General features: G+C 44.3%; 2 protein-coding genes across 2 annotated transcripts in view; one reads left to right on the forward strand and one right to left on the reverse strand.

The window, feature by feature from the left end:
- TBX21 (T-box transcription factor 21) overlaps positions 1 to 7,877 on the forward strand; it is a 141,689-nt gene extending 133,812 nt beyond the window's left edge. Inside the window, exons 5-6 of the mRNA XM_077459726.1 lie at positions 6,243 to 6,328; positions 6,561 to 7,877. Coding sequence (XP_077315852.1) covers positions 6,243 to 6,328; positions 6,561 to 7,065 — 591 coding nt within the window. The 3' untranslated portion in view covers positions 7,066 to 7,877. The remainder of the gene's footprint in view (positions 1 to 6,242; positions 6,329 to 6,560) is intronic.
- Positions 7,878 to 12,024: 4,147 nt separating this feature from the next.
- MRPL10 (mitochondrial ribosomal protein L10) overlaps positions 12,025 to 19,565 on the reverse strand; it is a 47,051-nt gene continuing 39,510 nt past the window's right edge. The window contains exon 5 of the mRNA XM_077459732.1: positions 12,025 to 12,280. Within this exon, the coding sequence (XP_077315858.1) occupies positions 12,078 to 12,280 (203 nt within the window). The 3' untranslated portion in view covers positions 12,025 to 12,077. The remainder of the gene's footprint in view (positions 12,281 to 19,565) is intronic.

The following is a 19,565-nucleotide window of genomic DNA, read 5'->3' on the forward strand; positions in this document are numbered from 1 at the left end:
AAAGAGAACAAAAAATCCCAAAGATGGGGACAGAGACACAGAAGTAAGAGAAGGAGAAGGATGAGATAAAAAAGGGGGGTGGAGACGTGAAGGGGGGACCCAGCTAGGGTTGCCACCTGTCCGGGTTTCAGTCCGTCTGAAATCCGGACACAAAATTCAGACAGGAATGTGGCTTGGAACAGGGGCTGATGGAAGGGTGTGGGGGCACTATGAATGCCACCTTACTATTCTCTTTGGAGTGCCCTAAGATCTCCTAGGTCTGTTACAAACCTATAATGTATAGAAGAAAGAAAAATTGCTGTGCGCCACTAAAGCGTTTGTGTTTGGCTTGAAGAAAAAGTGGCAACCCTACACCCAGTGGGCAAGCTAGCCGCACCATCTTACAGTGTACTGCAAGGTCTCAGCGAGGATTTTTTACCTTAAAGCGGAGGTCCACCCTAAAGTGGACCTTCCGCTCATTGGAATCCTCCCCCCTCCTCCGGCGCCACAATTGGCACCTTTCAGGGGGGAGGGGGGTGCAGGTACCTGTACAGTGCAGGTATCTGCACCCACATCCGGCATAGTTATCTGCGGAAAGGGGCGTAGATTACGCCCCTTTCCGAAAGTCCCCCGCTGCCTGCTGGGAAACACACGGATCCCAGAGGCAGCGGGACCATCCTTATTGCGCAGCGCGACTCGCGCATGCGCAGTAGGGAACCGGGAAATCACTTCCTGATTCCCATACCCAAGATTTTGGCGGCAGCACCCGAGAGACGATCGAGAGATCGGCTTCGGGTGCCGACATCGCGGGCACGCTGGGCGGGTAAGTGTCCTTATTTTAAAAGTCAGCAGCTGCAGTATTTGTAGCTGCTGGCTTTTAAAAAAAAAAAAAACGGCGGAACTCCCGGCAGACTCCCGCTTTAAAGTGGAGGTCCACCCTAAAAAAAAAAATACATAAACAGGCTCCTAACCTAAAAATACATTAAAAAACATTTGAATTTTTTTTTTCCAATAAGGACATTAGTTCTGATGACCTGTAATTTCGAGGGATTTCCTCTCACTTCTTGTTTGGCTATGGGACAGGAAGTGAAGGGAAATCTCCCCAATGGGACACATGGTGGAAAAAAATCTGACAGGGGTTATAACCCCTCCTTACTCTATCCAAAATTAAAATAAAAAGTTTTGCCTATAGTTCTAATTTAAGAGGAGTTCCAGTGGTTTTTGTGTTTATCAAAATTCAACAGCTACAAAAAGTGTAACAGCTGACTTTTAAAAAACACACACTCCCGGTCGAGCGATCAGGCCATCCGAACCCTTGGTTCTCTCTTTCTCCTATCCCCGGAACCGGCATTATAAGTGTGGGCACCCGGCTGTAACTGCTTGCGGCTTCATTGCTCATGCGCAGGTTGCACTGCGCCATCTCAGTGACCAGGCAATCTTCTGGGACCTGCGACGTGTCCCAGAAGATTGGAGGGAGGGGAGAGGAGAACGTCCACTCGGATCGCCTAGGCAGCTTGAGTGGAAATGGGAGCCGGGTACCTGTCAAAACTAGGTACCCGCTCCATCCCCAAAAAAATGACATGCCAAATGTGGCATGTCAGGGGGTCAGGAGTGCTTAAAGTGGAAGTTCCACTTTATAGGACCATTAGAACCATGTTAATGCCGCACACACAAGATCGGAATTCCAGCCAGAAAAAGACCGATGTGAGTTTTTCATCGGAAAATGCGACTGTTTGTATGCTCCCCCTCAGAATTTAGCTGTCTAAATTTCCACCAGCAAAAAATTGATAGCATGTTCTCAATTTTCACGATGGAAAAACTCGGAAATTCCGATCGTGTGTATTAAATTCCGACACGCCAAAAAACACGCATGCTCAGATTCAACTACGAGATGGAAGCTATTGGCTACTCGGTGTTGAACTTCCGTTTTCTAGTCCCATCGTACGTGTTGTACGTCACCGCGTTCTAAACTATAGGAATTTGGTGTGACCGTGTGTAGGCAAGTCAGCTTGAGTGGAATTCCATCGGAATTCCCTCGGGAAAACCATCAGAGCTTTTTCCGATGAGAATTTCGATTGTGTGTACGCGGCATAAGACAACTTTCTAAAAATCTTTCAATATATGTGTGAAACATAATAGCACCTAAGCAAATTACAAGGCTGGAAGCTGACATTATACAGACACTACATTTGTTTGGGTTTAGTAAGTAAACCTTCAGTGTTTTTTAAAGTGGAGCTCCGCCTCCCCCTCCCTCAAAAATTTTAAATTCTGTAGCTACAAATTCTCTAGCTGCTGACTTTTACTATAATGCCCCATACACACGATTGGACATTGATCAGACATTCCGACAACAAAATCCAATTACAAATACAATTGTGATAGCTGTGATTGGTCACGGCAATCTCATATTACAAGGCCAATCGCAGAGATCACAATAGTACACAATGAATGGCTATGAATGAAAGCCATTGTGTATGACTGACATGCGATCACAGCAAATACTGGTACCAGGTTTGGCATGCCCCTGGCGAACGCAAGAGTGGCAGGACGTCATATGACATCCACCCGGGATAAGGAAGCTCGGGTGGGGCCGTATTTTAATAATAGACCAGATGTGGTTAAAAAAAGAGCTGGATGTATTCCTAAATGCACACAATATAACTCAGGGGCGGATCCAGATCTAGTCTCGGGAAGGGCACTGCTATAAAATATGTTTTTTTGGGGGAAATTTATATGGGAAATGGCTGGTATTGGTGCTTCAATCATTATGGCACCATGGTTGTTATGGTGTCAGGATCATTGAAGCGCATTATTTCTATTAATACATTGTAATATAAAATTAAATGGTTCAACTCACCATAATGCAGAATCAGTGGGAGCCCTGAGGGTGTCATTTGCCATGTCGCCTGCCACCAAATGCGGATTGTTACTTGCCACGTCATCTGCCACACATTGCGGATTGCCACTTGCCACGTAGCCTGCCACACATTGCGGATTGTCACTTGCCACGTCACCTGCCACACATTGCGGATTGTCACTTGCCACGTCACCTGCCACACATTGCGGATTGCCACTTACCACGTAGCCTGCCACACATTGCGAATTGTCACTTGCCACGTCACCTGCCACACATTGCGGATTGTCACTTGTCACGTCGCCTGCCACACAGATGATGTAATCTCTCTGCTGCACACAGCTTCCCGCACAGTGAGGGCGGAACTGGAGGGATGCAGGGCAGTGAGAGATGATGTCATCTCCCTGCTCCCCTGCCCGCTGGCTTCCTGGTTGGCCAGCAGCCCTCCTTAGCCGCCCAGCTGCCCCCTCACCTGTCCACTCAGCGCAGTCACCCATGGAACCGGCCGCGCTGGCACCCGCAGAACCGGCCACGCTGGCACCCGCACTGTCATCCACTGCCCGTATTCTCGGAGGGGCCAATTGCCCCGTTGCCCCCCTGGATCCGCCCCTGATATAACTGGATATTAACATGTAGCACTGACCCCCGAAGGTACGGCTGATTTGCTGGGCTGACCGTTACCTTCTTGACCTCGTGTTCGTCTAGGGGTTTCCCGAGGTAGATGGCCCAAAGAATTGTAGAAACTGACAATGGATCCACTTTTGGGATTTTTATTTGCTAAAAAGAAGTAGACAAAACACAGTCTCTCAATGAGGGTGAGAGAGTGTGGCCACTCACAACTGGATTCTCACAGCTACCGGATAGACCTCCTCTCACTAGGCCTAGCAGCCGATAGAGTGTTCAGATAAAGCGAAGCCTCTGCCACAGACTTGCATATGGAACGTTTGAATAAAGTCTCTGCCAAAGACTTGTTGTAGGACACTTGTAGTAACTGAAGGATGTAGACCAATTTAGAGAGCCCTCATACGGCACCAGTATCTTGCAGCCGGTCCGGCGATACCGTATGAGTGTAGATTCACTTGGGGTCTTTCAACTAAGCCTCCAGGCTCTTTCTGAGAAGCCAGCCTTCAGTGTGGCCTTCTCCTGAAGAGTCCTCCCCTGGTTGTTTCCTCAGTTGCTGGGCCTCTCCACAGATGAGACGGCACCCGACCACCTCCGAATCCTCCTTCCAGTTACTTTGCCTCGGGCTAGCCAGCCCCGATACTCAGAATTGGATGGATCCGCACCCCAGGCCATGAGGGCCATGGGGGCTGGTCGGGAGGACCAGGACCAGACAGACAGAAAGATCTTCTGGACCGGAACCCAGAAGCACGTGATGTCAGTACCTTAAGTACCCTCTCCCAGAATGCACAGCAGGATGACACTCCCACTGGGCTGGTTCCGAGAAAAATGGCACGCAATGTGCCCAGCTGAACTGCGTTCTCACACTTGCCAATGATGACAGCGCCACCTGTGGCCAAGCAGAAAACAGTGCAATCCAGCTAGACTGGTGCAGAAACCATAATTTGGTATAATTAAACCCAAAAACCAAACTGCGGTTTTAGGAACTTTAAATAGAGAAAAACACATAGTGCGTGCTCTTCAGGAGTAGTTGATCCAGGATATATTCGATTGCAAATTTGATCATGCTTTTTTTTCTGCCTATCTCTGGAATAAATGTGTATATGCATGTTTTCTTTTTTCTATTGCTTTAACTAGATGAACTTATATATTTTTTCAACCTACAGTGTCTTGCAAAAGTATTCACTGCCCTTAACATGAATTGTTTGAGGATTTGCATCATTTAATTTGCAGAACATGCCCACAACTTTCAAGATGTTTTTTTTTTATTGTGAAGCAAACAACAAATAGGACAAAATAACACAAAAAGTCAATGTGTATAACTATTCACTCCCTAAAGTCAAAAATTTGTAGAGCAACCTTTTGTGGCTATCACAGCTCCAAGTCGCTTTGGATAAGTCTCTATGAGCTTGCCACATCTTACCACTGGGATTTTTGCCCATTCCTCCTTGCAAAACTGCTCCAGCTCCTTCAAGTTGGATGGTTTGCGCTTATGAACAGCAATCTTTAAGTCTGACCACAGATTTTCTATTGGATTGAGGTCTGGGCTTTGAGTAGGCCATTCCAACACATTTATATGTTTCCCCTTAAACCACTCAAGTTTTGCTTTAGCAGTGTGTTTGGGGTCATTGTCCTGCTGGAAGGTGAACCTCCGTCCTAGCCTCAAATCACACACAGAGTGGTACAGGTTTTGCTGAAGAATATCCCTGTATTTAGCACCATCCATCATTTCCTCAACTATGACCAGTTTCCCAGTCCCGACTGCTGAAAACATCCCCACAGCATGATGCTGGTGTTCTTTGGGTGATGTGATGTGTTGGGTTTGCGCCAGACATAGCATTTTCTTTGATGGCCAAAAAGTTCAATTTTAGTCTCATCAGACCAGAGCATCTTCCTCCATACATTTTGGGAGTCTCCCACATGCCTTTTCCCAAACTCAGAACATGCCATTTTGTTTTTTGCTGAAAATAATGACTTTCTTCTGGCCCCTCTGTCATAAAGCCCAACTCTATGGAGCGTACCTCTTATTGTGGTCCTATGTACAGATACACCAGTCTCTGCTGGTGAGCTCTGCAGCTCCTTCAGGGTTAACTTAGGTCTCTGTGCTGCCTCTCTGATTAATGCCCTCCTTGCCCGGTCTGTGAGTTTTGGTGTGCGGCTGACTCTTGGCAGGTTTACTGTTGTACCATGTTCTTTCCATTTGGTTATGATAGATTTGATGGTGCTCCTAGGGATCATCAAACATTTGGATATTTTTTTATAACCTAACCCTGACTCGTACTTCTCAACATTGCCCCTTACTTGTTTGGAGAGTTCCTTGGTCTTCATGGCAGTGTTTGGTTAGTGGTGCCTCTTGTTTAGGTGTTGCAGCCTCTGGGGCCTTTCAAAATTGTGTGTATATGTAATGCCAGATCATGTGACACTTAGATTGAACACAGGTGGACATCATTTCACTAATTATGTGACTACTGAAGGTAATTGGTTGCACCAGAGCTTTTTATGGGCTTCATAACAAAGGGGGTGAATACATACGCACATGCCAATTATCATTTTTTTATTTCTGAAAAATAGTTTTATGTATATTTTTTCTAATTTTACTTCACCACTTAGACTATTGTGTTCTGATCCATCACATATAATTCAGATTAAAAAACATTGAACTAAAGGCTGTAATGTAACAAAATAGGTAAAAAGCCAAGGGGGTGAATACTTTTGCAAGGCACCGTCTGTAATAAAAAGCATGACATTTAAATAAGACTGACATTCATTTCATTCTTTTCTGCTGCAGATCACACAGCTGAAAATTGATCACAATCCGTTCGCTAAAGGATTCCGGGACCACTGTGAAACACAAACAGGCAGTGAAATGATGGGGTCAGTAAAATAATAAAGCTCTTGTCCACAAAAAGGAAGAGCTGTGAAATTAAACTTAAGTATGACTTTTTTAAACCAAGAGTCTGTAGGGCATTCTGTCAAACTACTAGTGTCCCAGAGTTCTCAGAAGCATAGTGTACACATTTTATGTGTGTAAACTAGCTGTATTACTTGTGCTGGTTTTGTGGACCATATGATGATAAATTATTATTCTTTTTTCTTTTTTTGGTAGGTTGTGTGTCTCATCGGCTGAACGCCAAACACCACCACCACCACCACCTCTCTGCTATTCTAATCCTTTCTTGCACAACCCTCTGCAGACAACACGTCTCTACTCTGTAGAACAGAAAGAACTGCCACCTTGGTACTTATCGTCTCAAGGTATTGCTCCACCCCGGGACTACGCACCTTACGAAACCACAGGCAAAATGGCCGCAGCTTATGCCGTGAAGTGTTATACCCAGCCACCCCCTCTGGGCTATTATGCAGATACCTTGGGTTCAGCCTGGGCAGGACCAGCTCAATACCATCCAAAACCCAATCCTACACCATCTAGCTGGGTTTATCCCTTTCTAGATAACAGAGAAAAAGAAGAGCAATCTAGTCTTTGGGGAGACCATACCACGTATACAGAAGACAGCAAAAGGCGGAGACTGTCACCATATAAACCAGATGGTTCCCCCCATATGTATGACAGGGACACAGACTTGCCTTTCTGTGGATTCTACAGCCAATGACATTAACAAGAGCATGCAAGTTACCACCAAACTGCAGAAGAGAACAGTGCCTTGTGCAAGGGTATTGCTAATTATGTATGGGCCCTAGTGCAAATATTGGACTAAGTCACCTCCTATAATGGGTGGTTTTGATGTTGCATGACCAAGAGCAGGAAAGGAATAGGGGTACTACCAGAGCACCACGCCTCAACTGCTCTGCCTTGAAGACCCGATGTCAGCACCTCTCTGCTCAATGTGCTCTGCAAAATGAACAGGGCCCTGTCTTCCTCATAAGTGTACATTGACAAAGGCTTCCATTTGCTGCCACCTCTTTTTCTCAATGTGTAGTATATAAATGTAGACAACTTTATAGGAGCCTGCCCATATTTCAAGGCAGTAAAGTAAAGCATATTCAGGTTCATAGACCTGGATGTCACCAACTCAAAACCAGCATGTTGCCTATTTTATTTTTGCCCATATACATAATTGCTAGAAATCGGTTATACCCTTGCCTGGTCATTGGCACAAAGAACTCCCACAATATGGTCCATTCTTTAATGAAGTCAGTAGATCATATTTTGTATTACTAACACACAAACGTTTGTACTCTTTCACAAAGACTTTCCATTCACTGATGTTTCTGTGTTATTTCTTACATGAAAGGCTCTCTTTGGCTTATCATCCCGATTGAGGTGAGGTCTGGTCCCTAACTTCAAAACTACAGAATATATGGTGGAACTCACACTAAGCATCACTAGAGAACTCACATACAGTATCTCAGAAAAGTGAGTACACCAATCACATTTTTGTAAATATTTTATTATACCTTTTCATGTGACAACACTGAAGAAATGACACTTTGCTACAATGTAAAGTAGTGAGTGTACAGCTTGTATAACAGTGTAAATTTGCTGTCCTCTCAAAATAATTCAACACACAGCCATTAATGTCTAAACCGCTGGCAACAAAAGTGAGTACACCCCTAAGTGAAAATGTCCAAATTGGGCCCAACGCGTCAATATTTTGTGTGGCCACCATTATATTTCAGCACTGCCCTAACCCTCTTGGGCATGGAGTTCACCAGAGCTTCACAGGTTGCCACTGGAGTCCTCTTCCACTCCTCTATGATGACATCAAGGAACTGGTGGATGTCAGAGACCTTGTGCTCCTCCACCTTACATTTGAGGATGCCCCACGGATGCTCAATAGGGTTTAGGTCTGGAGACATGCTTGGTCAGTCCATCACCTTTACCCTCAGCTTCTTTAGCAAGGTAGTAATCATCTTGGAGGTGTGTTTGGGGTCGTTATGTTGGAATACTTCCCTGCGGCCCGGTCTCCGAAGGGAGGGGATCATGCTCTGCTTCAGTATGTCACAGTACATGTTGGCTTTTGTGGTTCCCTCAATGAACTGTAGCTCCCCAGTGCCGGCAGCACTCATGCAGCCCCAGACCATGACACCCCCACCACCATGCTTGACTGTGAGCAAGACACATTTGTCTTTGTACTTCTCACCTGGTTGCCGCCACACACGCTTGACACCAACTGAACCAAATAAGTTTATCTTGGTCTCATCAGGCCACAAGACATAGTTCCAGTAATCCATGTCCTTAGTCTGCTTGTCTTCAGCAAACTGTTATCGGGCTTTCTTGTGCATCATCTTTAGAAGAGAATTCCTTCTGGGACGACAGCTATGCAGACCAATTTGATGCAGTGTGCGGCATATGGTCTGACCATTGACAGGCTGACCCCCCACCCCTTCAACCTCTGCAGAAATGCTGGCAGCACTCATACGTCTATTTACCAAAGACAACCTCTGGATATGATGCTGAGCACGTGCACTCAACTTCTTTGGTAGATCATGGCGAGGCCTGCTCTGAGTGGAAACTGTACTGTTAAATCGCTGTATGGTCTTGGTCACCGTGCTGCAGCTCAGTTTCAGGGTCTTGGCAATCTTCTTATTGCCTAGGCCATCTTTATGTAGAGCAACAATTCTTTTTTTCAGATCCTCAGAGAGTTCTTTGCCATGAGGTGCCATGTTGAACTTACAGTGACCAGTATGAGAGAGTGAGAGCAAAAACACCAAATTTAACTCACCTGCTCCCCATTCACGCCTGTGACCTTGTAACACTAACAAGTCACGTGAGACTTTTTTTTTTTTTTTTGTTATTTTGAGGGGACAGCAAATCTGTTATACAAGCTGTACACTCACTACTTTACATTGTAGCAAAGTGTCATTTCTTCAGTGTTCTCACATGAAAAGATATAATAAAATATTTACAAAAATGTGAGGGGTGTACTCACTTTTGTGAGATACTCTATGTGCCAGAATGCTTCTATAGTAAGCAATAACAAACATTTATGGCCAAACAAAGTTCTGGACCACTGCCTTGACATTTTCCTCTGGAATAGGAAACCAGCCCAAAACTATGATGCTCCTACAATGCTTCATGGCTGCAGTGAGGGTCTGGCGTTTGGTTGTTTAACCCTGTTTGGATCAAACTGTCCACAAAACAATCACCCAGAAGCATTGTGGAACATCTACGTCAGTGATGGTCAACCATTAAATTATGGAGGGCCTCAAGCGTGTTCCCCAACACCTCCACAATAGCAGCACTGCTGTGAGTGCAATAATAACCCCTTAAATTGGTGGCAGAGGATACAAAAGCATTGGTGTCAGTGAACGAAATAACCCCCAGCATTGGTGCTTGTGGATGCAATAACTCCCACCATCTGTGTGTCAATGCGTGCAATAATAACCCCCAGCACTGTCAGTACTATTAACCTCCCCCCATGATAGTGGTCACTGCCAAATTTAAACCCCTCCACCGGCATTGATGTCAATGGATGCAATATTAACCCCTTCACATTGGTGGCCATTGCTGGTGAAATACATTTTTTGTTGCCCCAACATTTCATATTCCTGATATGTGCCTGCTGTACAATGAGAGAGTATCCTGTTCTCTTTGTATGAAATCCTTGGTGTTCCCGACAGTCCCTCTGCTTCTCTAATCAAAACTGACCACACTAAAAAGGAGAACATACTGTGGTCAGTTCTCTAGCTGTGCTAGCCTCAACCCTCCTTTGGGCATTGGTGCCCATGAAAGTAAAAGTTACCACCCTCCCATTGGTGATCATGTATCTATCACAGGCTCTCTCTCTCCAGGCTGGGACCTTACATGTAACTTATTACATAACTTATTTCTGGCCACAGTAGTCTCTCTTTCAGTGCTGGAACACAGAAAGGAATCCAGCACCCATCACCTTACGGCTACTCTGCCCAACAGCCCATGGACTGCATGCAGAGGGCTGCACATTGGGCATCAGAGAACTAAGTGGACTTTTACAGAATTTACTTCTGAAGTGCAGTGGTTTTCTTTGTGGAGTCCTTGCATGTATATTTTTGTTCTAACACTGAATACATTAAACAGGCTTTCACAAGCTCAGGGATTTCTGCGGCGGCTTTCCTGTTCCGTTATTTCATCTTCATCATTGCTTGCTGCACCATTGACATATTTCCAGAATGTCCACTCAAAGGGAGAGTAGCGAATGCACTATATTTTCTTTTTTTTTTATGGCGCAATGAACACCAAGGTTTTTGTGTGTACCCTTTTCCACATCTTTTAGCATTTTAAAGTTGAACTTCACCCAAAAGAAGTAGTTACGCTTTTTCTCCTCCTCTCCCATATTTAGAATGCCGTTTTTGGTGGGGATGAGCAAGTACCTGATTTTGACAGGTACCCACTCCCACTTCTGATCAGATTGTGGAATCTCGGCCTGATCCAAGTGGAAGTTCGGCCTCCTCTTTAGTCATGTCATAGGAGGCTGCGGGACCATTCTCGGGGCTCAGCGTAGCTCACGCATGTACAGTGGGCAGCTGGCTGTGAAGCCGCAAGGAGTCACAGTCGACTGCCCACAGTTAAGATGCCGGCTCCTGGACCCAAAGACTGGCAAAGAATGGGGTCGGGTGAGTGTTTTTTAAACGTCAGCAGCTACAGAATTTGTAACTGCTGATTTTTACATGTTTCTTTACAGGTGAAGATCCTCTAAGTAATATTCTTGGAACTGGGCCAGATTCACATCAGCAGATCTTTCTTGAGATGACCAGACTATCAGTAACCAAACATAGTGTACTTTTTTTTTCTTCCTTAAAAAGCGGAGTTCTACCCAATATGCTTTCTCCCCACCTGTGGTGTCACACCTTTTGGGGGGGGCGGACTCATTTATGACAGGCCCCCTTCCCCACTTTCAGGACACAGGCTGCATCTCTCTCCCCCAGAAGTTCAGCCCCCCTCCTCCTTCCCCTGGCCAATTGGAAAGCAGCACCTGGGAGTTGATTCTGAAGATCAGCTGGGGTGCCAACATCGCGGGCTCCCTGGATAGGCAAGTGTCCTAATATTAAAAATCAGCAGCTGCAGTATGTGTAACGGCTGACTTTTACATTTTATTTTATTTTTTGGCTGGACCTCCTCTTTTCTTTAAATCAGGGTAGGGTTCCATTACCACACCTGTTACTGATTGGAATACTAATGTACCTTATTTTTTAAATGTCATTATCCTAAAATGGTCAATTTTCATTCAAGGGACTTGACTTTAAACTATTTGTTCAATAAAGATATGACAATGTGGAACAGTGTATGTTGCTTGTTAAATATGACTGTCTTACGAATTAGATGAGGGTGAGGAGCAATTTCTACAGTGATCCAGGTAAAGATCGTTCAAATTTTTTTTTTCCTGCAAGTGTACAATGCACTAGATGCTGTATGGTAAAGTTGGGAATGGACAGGCTGTCTTAAAGTGCTGAGACATTAAACTACAATTGCTGTGCATTACAACTTATAACAGTTCTCAGGGCAGATGGACTGCTTCTAGTCCAATATGGATGTTACAAACTGAACAGGTGTGCCATTCTATATCATAGGTATAATAAAGATCATATGTTCTGATTGATCATGTTAATAAAATCATTTTATAGACACGGTGTTCACTACATGCACTTTTATTAAAAAGTCTTATCAATAATATACAGGGGTTCCTCAATCATTCTTGACATCCCCTTTGCTGTGTTGCTCTAGCAGGCTGGACAGATGTGACGAATGATGTGTCAACAAACGTGACGTTTGGAAAGTCATTGTTGCCAGCGTACTCACAAGCTGGCCATGCAGCATCTCCTTGCTCGGTAGCTTGGAATAATTCACCATCCCTTGTGGGCTCATCAGTTTGTTTTCAACATAGGCTCCTAAAAAAAAAAAAGATGATATATATTAGAATGTCTTGCAGAGTACCTTAGGGCATCCCTCTTCTTGGCTACGCATGTTTGCCTGCTCTGTCTGGGTAAGCACTACAGTATTCAATATCTTCCATCCTCTTTTTTTACAGGAAAGTCTGCCATATTGAAATGATATTGTACTGTTTTACCATAGCTGATTTTGTATGCAATTCCTTCTGAGGAAGCAGTTCTCGCCGCAAAACAAGTAGAGGACTCAGCATACTTTCAAGTACTTCCAAGAGCATGCATGGACATCCTTAGGCCTACTTAACCACTTCCCGACCAGCGCACGACGATGTACGTCGACAGAATGGCACGGGCAGGCATATTGGCGTACAGGTACGTCCAATATTCAATGCCGCCCTGCCATCAGGAGCGCGCCGCCGCGCTGGTCGGGACCCCCGTGAGTCCGGTCGCGGGACCCGCGGACTCGATCGCCGCGGGCATCCCCGCGATCGTCTCACGGAGCGGCCAAATGGAGGAAATGCAGAGTAAACTGCATTTCTCCATTCTGCCTAGCAACTAGTGATGCTGATCTCTGCTCCATGTGATTGGAGCAGAGATCAGTGTTCACTAAATGAAAGCCCAACCCCCCCACAGTTAGTAACACACCCCTAGGAACACTTAACCCCTACACTGCCACCCCCTGGTTAACCCCTTCACTGCCAGTGTCATTTACACAGGAATCACTGCATTTATATAGCAGGGATTACTGTATAAATGACAATGGTCCCAAAAACGTGTCAAAAATGTCCGATGGGTCCCCCACAATGTCGCAGTCACAATAAAAATCGCTGATCGCCGCCATTACTAGTAAAAAAAAAATAATAAAAAATTATTAATAAAAATGCTATAAAACTATCCCTATTTTGTAAACGCTATAACTTTTGCGCAAACCAATCAATAATCGCTTATTGCGATTTTTTTTACCAAAAATATGTAGAAGAATACGTATCGGCCTAAACTGAGGGAAAAAAATGTTTTTTTATATATTTTTGGGGGATATTTATTATAACAAAAAGTAAAAAATAATGCGTTTTTTTCAAAATTGTCGCTCTATTTTTGTTTATAGCGCAAAAAATAAAAACCGCAGGGGTGATCAAATACCACCAAAAGAAAGCTCTATTTGTGGGAAAAAAAGGACGTCAATTTTGTTTGGGAGCCACGTCGCACGACTGCGGAATTGTCAGTTAAAGCGACGCAGTGCCAAATCGCAAAAAGTGGTCTGGTCTTTGACCAGCAAATTGGTCCGGTCTGAAAGTGGTTAAGGATATTACCTTCCCAGCAACACCAGCTTGGAATAGCGATGATTTTGGAAATGCCGCTATAACCAATGCTTTTTACTTTTATGAACACATGTCTTGAATGATTTTATTCTTGGATAAATAAAACTATCTTTTTTAAAAAACGTGTTTGTAATTCTTGGGCACTGCAATGGTCTATTCAGCTCTTCTTGGTGGGCACATGATGTATTCCCCTAAATCTTTTCTTAGCCAGAATGTCTTGCAGCTGTAAGTGTGCAAGTGTGTACATAACAACAACAACAAAAAAAAAAAAAAGGTGTGTGTGTGTTTGTAGGGCATCCTTAAGTGCATCTATGCCTTGACTATGATTGAAGAAGCTACTTTTCCAAGGGTGAGGGCTGCTCTCCAAGACAGACTGGGAGGGAACATAGAATAGAAATTGGTAAAAATTTTATCATTTTTGACACTCTTTAATACCATTAGATTGGTGCAAGGCTGATGTGGTGCCTATTTTTAAAAAGGGATCGAAGTCCGTTAGGTTAACTATATTTGGTAAGATACTCGAAAGTTTAATAAAAGACCACGTTAAATTTTTGCTAGAAAATTTTTTGAAAAAAAAAAAAGGAGATCCATTAAAAAATATATAGTTGTATTTTTCTTGTTACTACCATAACCTACCACCAAAAACAAAACTAAATTCACATTCTCCTGATAATTGCAGAGATAGATAGTCATGTTATTTGTACCCTAGTACTGCCCAGAAGAAACATTTTGCTTTTTTAACTTACCTAACACACACTGATATTGATACTAATTTAACCATTGGCCTACCGCAGATATACTGAGGCGATAACGGCACCGATGTGCCGCAACAAGTATATGTACGTGATCCAGCTCTCCTGGGTAGGGGGCACAATGCCCCCCCCCCCCCCCCACCGTGCTGTCATTCGCTACAGCATATGCCAATCGGCAGGTCCCAGTCACGATTCATGGCTGGATCAGCTGAGCGAATCACAGAAGAGAGCCACGTGTTGGTAAACAGCACAGGGCTCTCTATATATTGCTGGGAATAAAAACAGACACATTGCTTCGTATAAACAGTACACAGTAAACATTGGTAGGCACACAGTTAACCCTTTGATTTCCCATAAATGTTAACTCATTTATGACCCAGCCAGTGTCATTAATACAATGACATTGTATATTATTAGCGCTGATCACTGTATTAGTGTCACTGGAGATGCCAGTTCCCACCCAGCGTCAGTGTCATATTGCATATATCGCACATCGCATATATCAGTCCCACTATAAAAGTCACTGATTGCTGTCATAACTAGTATAAAAAAAATAATAAATAATATATATATATATATATATATATATATATATATATATATATATATATATATATATTTTAGGGCTGTTACTGATCAAAAATGTTGTGTTCGATTAATCGATATATTTTTTAATCGATTAATCGAATAATTTTGATTAATTAAATTATAATGCACATACAGATCCAACTACTTTTAGCTGATCTCCTTGCATTGCAACTCTGCATAAGTCAGTAGTAAATGTGGTATACACTATATATAATCACCTGACACTACTTAGTTTTCACAATCCATGACTTAACTTCACAGTTTCACATAAACGTTTTAAATTCAAACTGTAGCACTGACGTAAGTAATTTTTTTTTTCCACAGTAGCGTGACAATCCCTCCACCTCCGGTCTAACGAATCACTCTCACCTTATGGCATGGACCCCTGTGCAAACAGGTGATCATGCATGCGGGTATCAAAAGGGTTAACACGGACCATAAACTTCTCTCACAATCTCAGGTCATGGGTAGAAAGAAAAGATCAAAGTGCTCACCGCTTAAGAATAAGATTTAATTTTTGTGTTCAAACACAAACTACTCACATAAAGATGATAAAAACACAGCATGTAAAGCCAACAATCTAGTTAGTTCCTTAGGGCAGTAGCGGGGGGTGTCATGCGTAGCCCCTCCCCCGTACACCTTACGTTCAATCAGAAACGTCACCGGACTCCTCCCCCCTTCCCTTTGTTAGCAGATGGAGGCACTTGGGGAAGGGGGAAGGAGTCCGGTGATGTCACCGGATCTCCGGCGGAACTCCCTGAAGACCCGGGAAGTCGGCGGAGAGGTAAGTACCGGTCAAAAGAATTTTGATCGATCAAATTTTTTTTTTCGAGGTATTAATCTTTAATTTTCACAGCCCTAATATATCTATACACATATACATACACACACACACACACACACACACATCATTGTTTGTAGATGCTATAAATGTCATGCAAACCAATATACACTTATTGCGATTTTATTTTAGTTTTTTTAACCAAAGACATGTAGCAGAATACATTTTGGCATACATTTGAAGATTTTTTTTTTTTTAAATGTATTGGATATGTTTTATAGCAGAAAGTAAAACGTTGTTTTTCCAAATTTTCGGTCTGGTTTCATTTATAGAATAAAAAAATAAAAAAAACAGTGGTGATCAAATACCACCAAAAGATAGCTCGATTTTCGTGAAGTAAATGATATACATTTCATTTGGGTACAGCATTGCATGAACACGCAATTGCCAGTCAGAGTAGTGCAGTGCCGGATAGCAAAAAAATGACCTGGTCATGAAACGGGGCTTAAAGAGATTGTAAAGGCAGAAGCTTTTTTTTTTTATCTTAATGCATTAAGATAAAAAGCCTTCTGTGTGCAGCAGCCCCCCTAATACTTACCTGAGGTATATCTAGACCCAGCGATGTCGCACAAGAGACTTGGCTGTCCAGGACTCCCCTCCTCATTGGCGGAGACAACAGTGTGGTGCCATTGCCTCCTGTTGCTGTCAAAGTCAGTGAGCCAATGAGGAAAAAAAAAAGTGGGGTGGGCATGGCCGTGGCTCCATGTCTGAATAGTCATCAGTCTCTTCACGGTCACCTGAGGGGGATTCATATTCCCTCTCCCATTGTTCCTCTGAGGATCCTGGTTAGTAGAAAGGGACCTAATGCGTTTCTTCCACTATGTGACGATGCAATTAAAGCCGATAATCTTTCCTCCAATCAGGGCTGAGGAAAAAACCTTCTCAGTAATATGGACAGAGGCTGAACTGTCAGAAGCAATTGCAGCCCCTGAGAACCCTGATGGCTCACTCTGTCTCCCTAGGCCTTCCGGGGGGGGATGGTGTTAGCGCCTGAGGGCGACCCCTTTGTGCCCTTGTTTTTTGAGGTATCTGTACCTACCCCTCTGGTCCTAGTGCCAAGCACAAATGCAGAGGTACTACCAAAATGCACCCACTGCTGAGGAAATAGTCCAGCAACTGGCGCTGCTATTAATGCTCAGCCTGATGCTAAGTAAATGTGCCCTGGAAATGCCTGTGTCACCATCACTTGCATGCCCCCGTCTGCTCTGTATCCCTCCATCAGCTAAATGCACCTGAAAAAGGTACACTTTATAGCTTACACAGCCCCACATTTATGAATGTCTGAGGCATGTCAATGCCGTGCCAAGCCCCACCCCTTTCTCCGTCTTCCCACTACGCCCCCCAAAAAAAGATTGTTTTCCCGTGCGAGCGGGCCTCTGATCTGACCAGATCGCATGTGGAGGGGGCTGGGGTGGAGAAGAGCTGACGGACAGAAAACCGCTGTTATGGCGTCGGCGCGGCATACCGCTGACTGCCCCATGTTCCTTCTACCTCCTGGAGAGAAGCTGTCTAGGTGGGGGACCTTTTCAAAGGGCTGGAGGAAGCATGCAGCTTGTATTGACACAGAGCGAGACTGACAAGCATGGAATCGGGTACGTGCTCTTGACAGCCCCCGGTAGGGGACTTTAGGCATGACCACATTTACTTTAAAAGAGAAAACCCACAAGAATTTGAAAAATTCCTTAGGGAATCTCCACTTACCCTATTCAGCTGCAGGGTTCTATGGTAAACCAGACAGACCCAATCTTCACCACTCGCGGTGGGCTCTATTTAAAAAATTTTCAGGCAGGGACCCGGCCCCTTTTTATCGGGGGGGTTCCACACCCCTGGACCTGTAAAGCACCCTGCCAGGAAATATGCCTGAAAAAAAAAATCAAAGCACTGGATCCCGGGGTCCAGCTCTCTAAAAAGAGAAGCGTTACAGGCAAAACCTAGTTTCTTCTGTCACAAGGCCCAGGTACCATTCAATTCAGCCTGAAAAGACACTTTGAATGGATCCGGTGGCTCGGCTTGCCCCAGCAAAGATTTCTCCAGCGGAGCTCAGCACAGCACATCTTTAATCGTGACCAACACCTAAGACACTGGCGAAAAAACAGAGGTAATCCCGGTAAGGGGAGGGATTATATGGGGAATTAAACTTCCTGTCTAGGGTGTGCCAAATGTCCATCACCTGAAAGTGCCATATAACCCATACAGAAATTACTACGGCTCTGTGTCCCATGATGTACGATAAAGAAATGCACCATTGCAGGTCACAGTGTTAAATAGCCTGCATTCACATCTGAGCAGAGCGTATTCCTTGTGATTTTGAAGCATTTTTTTTTCAGGAGTAGAGCTACTGAACGCACAATTGTGAACAGGGACAATTAATAAAAAGAATTCTGCGTAGTCAGGCATAGGAAAACAAGCAGAAAAATGCTCAGGTGTGCATGGGGGCTCAGATGAGCAATTGGAGGGAATAAAAATTTATTTTGCCGCAAAAAAAAAAAAAAAAAAAAAATTGGATTTTCTGTAAAATCCTTTTCTCTGTAATTCACCGACCGACACAGCTCCTCTCTGTAACAAATGGGTTGTTAGCCCCATCACTAGGAGATACTAGGCATAGTTGTAATACAACACTCAGAACTCTCAGTTCCGCCCAGGGGGGTGGTCCCTCAGGCTACAATCCCACACCCTGCAACAGCAGCCTCAGTAAGTCAATAAGCAGTATAACGTAAAGAGAAAAGGAAGGGCGGGTGCTGTGACGCTCGGTGAATTACAGAGACAAGGATTTTACGATGCGTACAAAAAAATCCTATTTTCTCTTATATTCACCAACCGACACAGCTCCTCTCTGTAACAAATGGGACGTCCCCAAGCAGTGCCAAACAAGGAGTGGGAAAAAAACAGCATATAAACTTCATCCACCATGGCAAGTGGGAACTAGTGAAACTAAACCCACACAAAAAGAAGAGCAGTGTGTGAAAAAACCACCACGCACAACAGGGTACCCTCAACAGGAGTGATTCCCCAGACCACAGCAAACTGCGGAAGTAATGCAACAGTGCATTAACATAACAGTACTGCGTTTTTTAGCAAACAGGAAAAAACATCTATTGCATATTCAATTGCAACTGCATGGCCGCCTGCAAAACTTTGCGGCCAAAACAGGCATCAGCCGATGCACTGACGTCTACCTTGTAGAATTTGGTAAATGTATGGACAGAGGACCAGGTCGCCGCCTTACACACCTGAGTGATCGACGCTTGGTGTCGGAAGGCCCAAGATGTTCCGATTGCCCTTGTAGAGTGGGCCGTGACCGGAAAGGGGGGCACCTGCCCCTTCAAGGCGTAGGCTTGTACTACAATCTGTCTGATTCACCTGGAAATGGTGGCCGACGAGACCGCCATATCCTTCTTTGGACCAGCCACCGAAAAACAGTGAGTCTGACTTCCAAAGGGGAGCCGTGGCAGACAAATACACCTTCAGAGCCCTAACCATGTCCAGAGTGTGAAGGGCTACCTCCTTGGGGTGCTTCGGCTTAGGACACAGAGATGGTAATACAATGTCCTCATTGATATAAAAAGCCGAGACCACTTTCGGTAGAAAAGACGGTTGCGGACATAACACCACCTTATCCTTGTGGATAACCAGGTAGGGTGACTTGCAGGACAAGATCGCCAGTTCCGAAACCCTCCTTGCCAATGTGATGGCCACCCGGAAGACCACTTTCTGGGAAAGAGTCAACAAGGGAATCTCACTGATATTTTCAAACAGCGGTTTTTGAAGCGCCAACACCAGGTTCAAAT

Source organism: Lithobates pipiens, unplaced genomic scaffold (assembly GCF_037356315.1).
Source record: "Lithobates pipiens isolate NorthernLeopardFrog02 unplaced genomic scaffold, aLitPip1_a1.2 Scaffold_28, whole genome shotgun sequence".
Classification (NCBI taxonomy): Eukaryota; Metazoa; Chordata; class Amphibia; order Anura; family Ranidae; genus Lithobates; species Lithobates pipiens.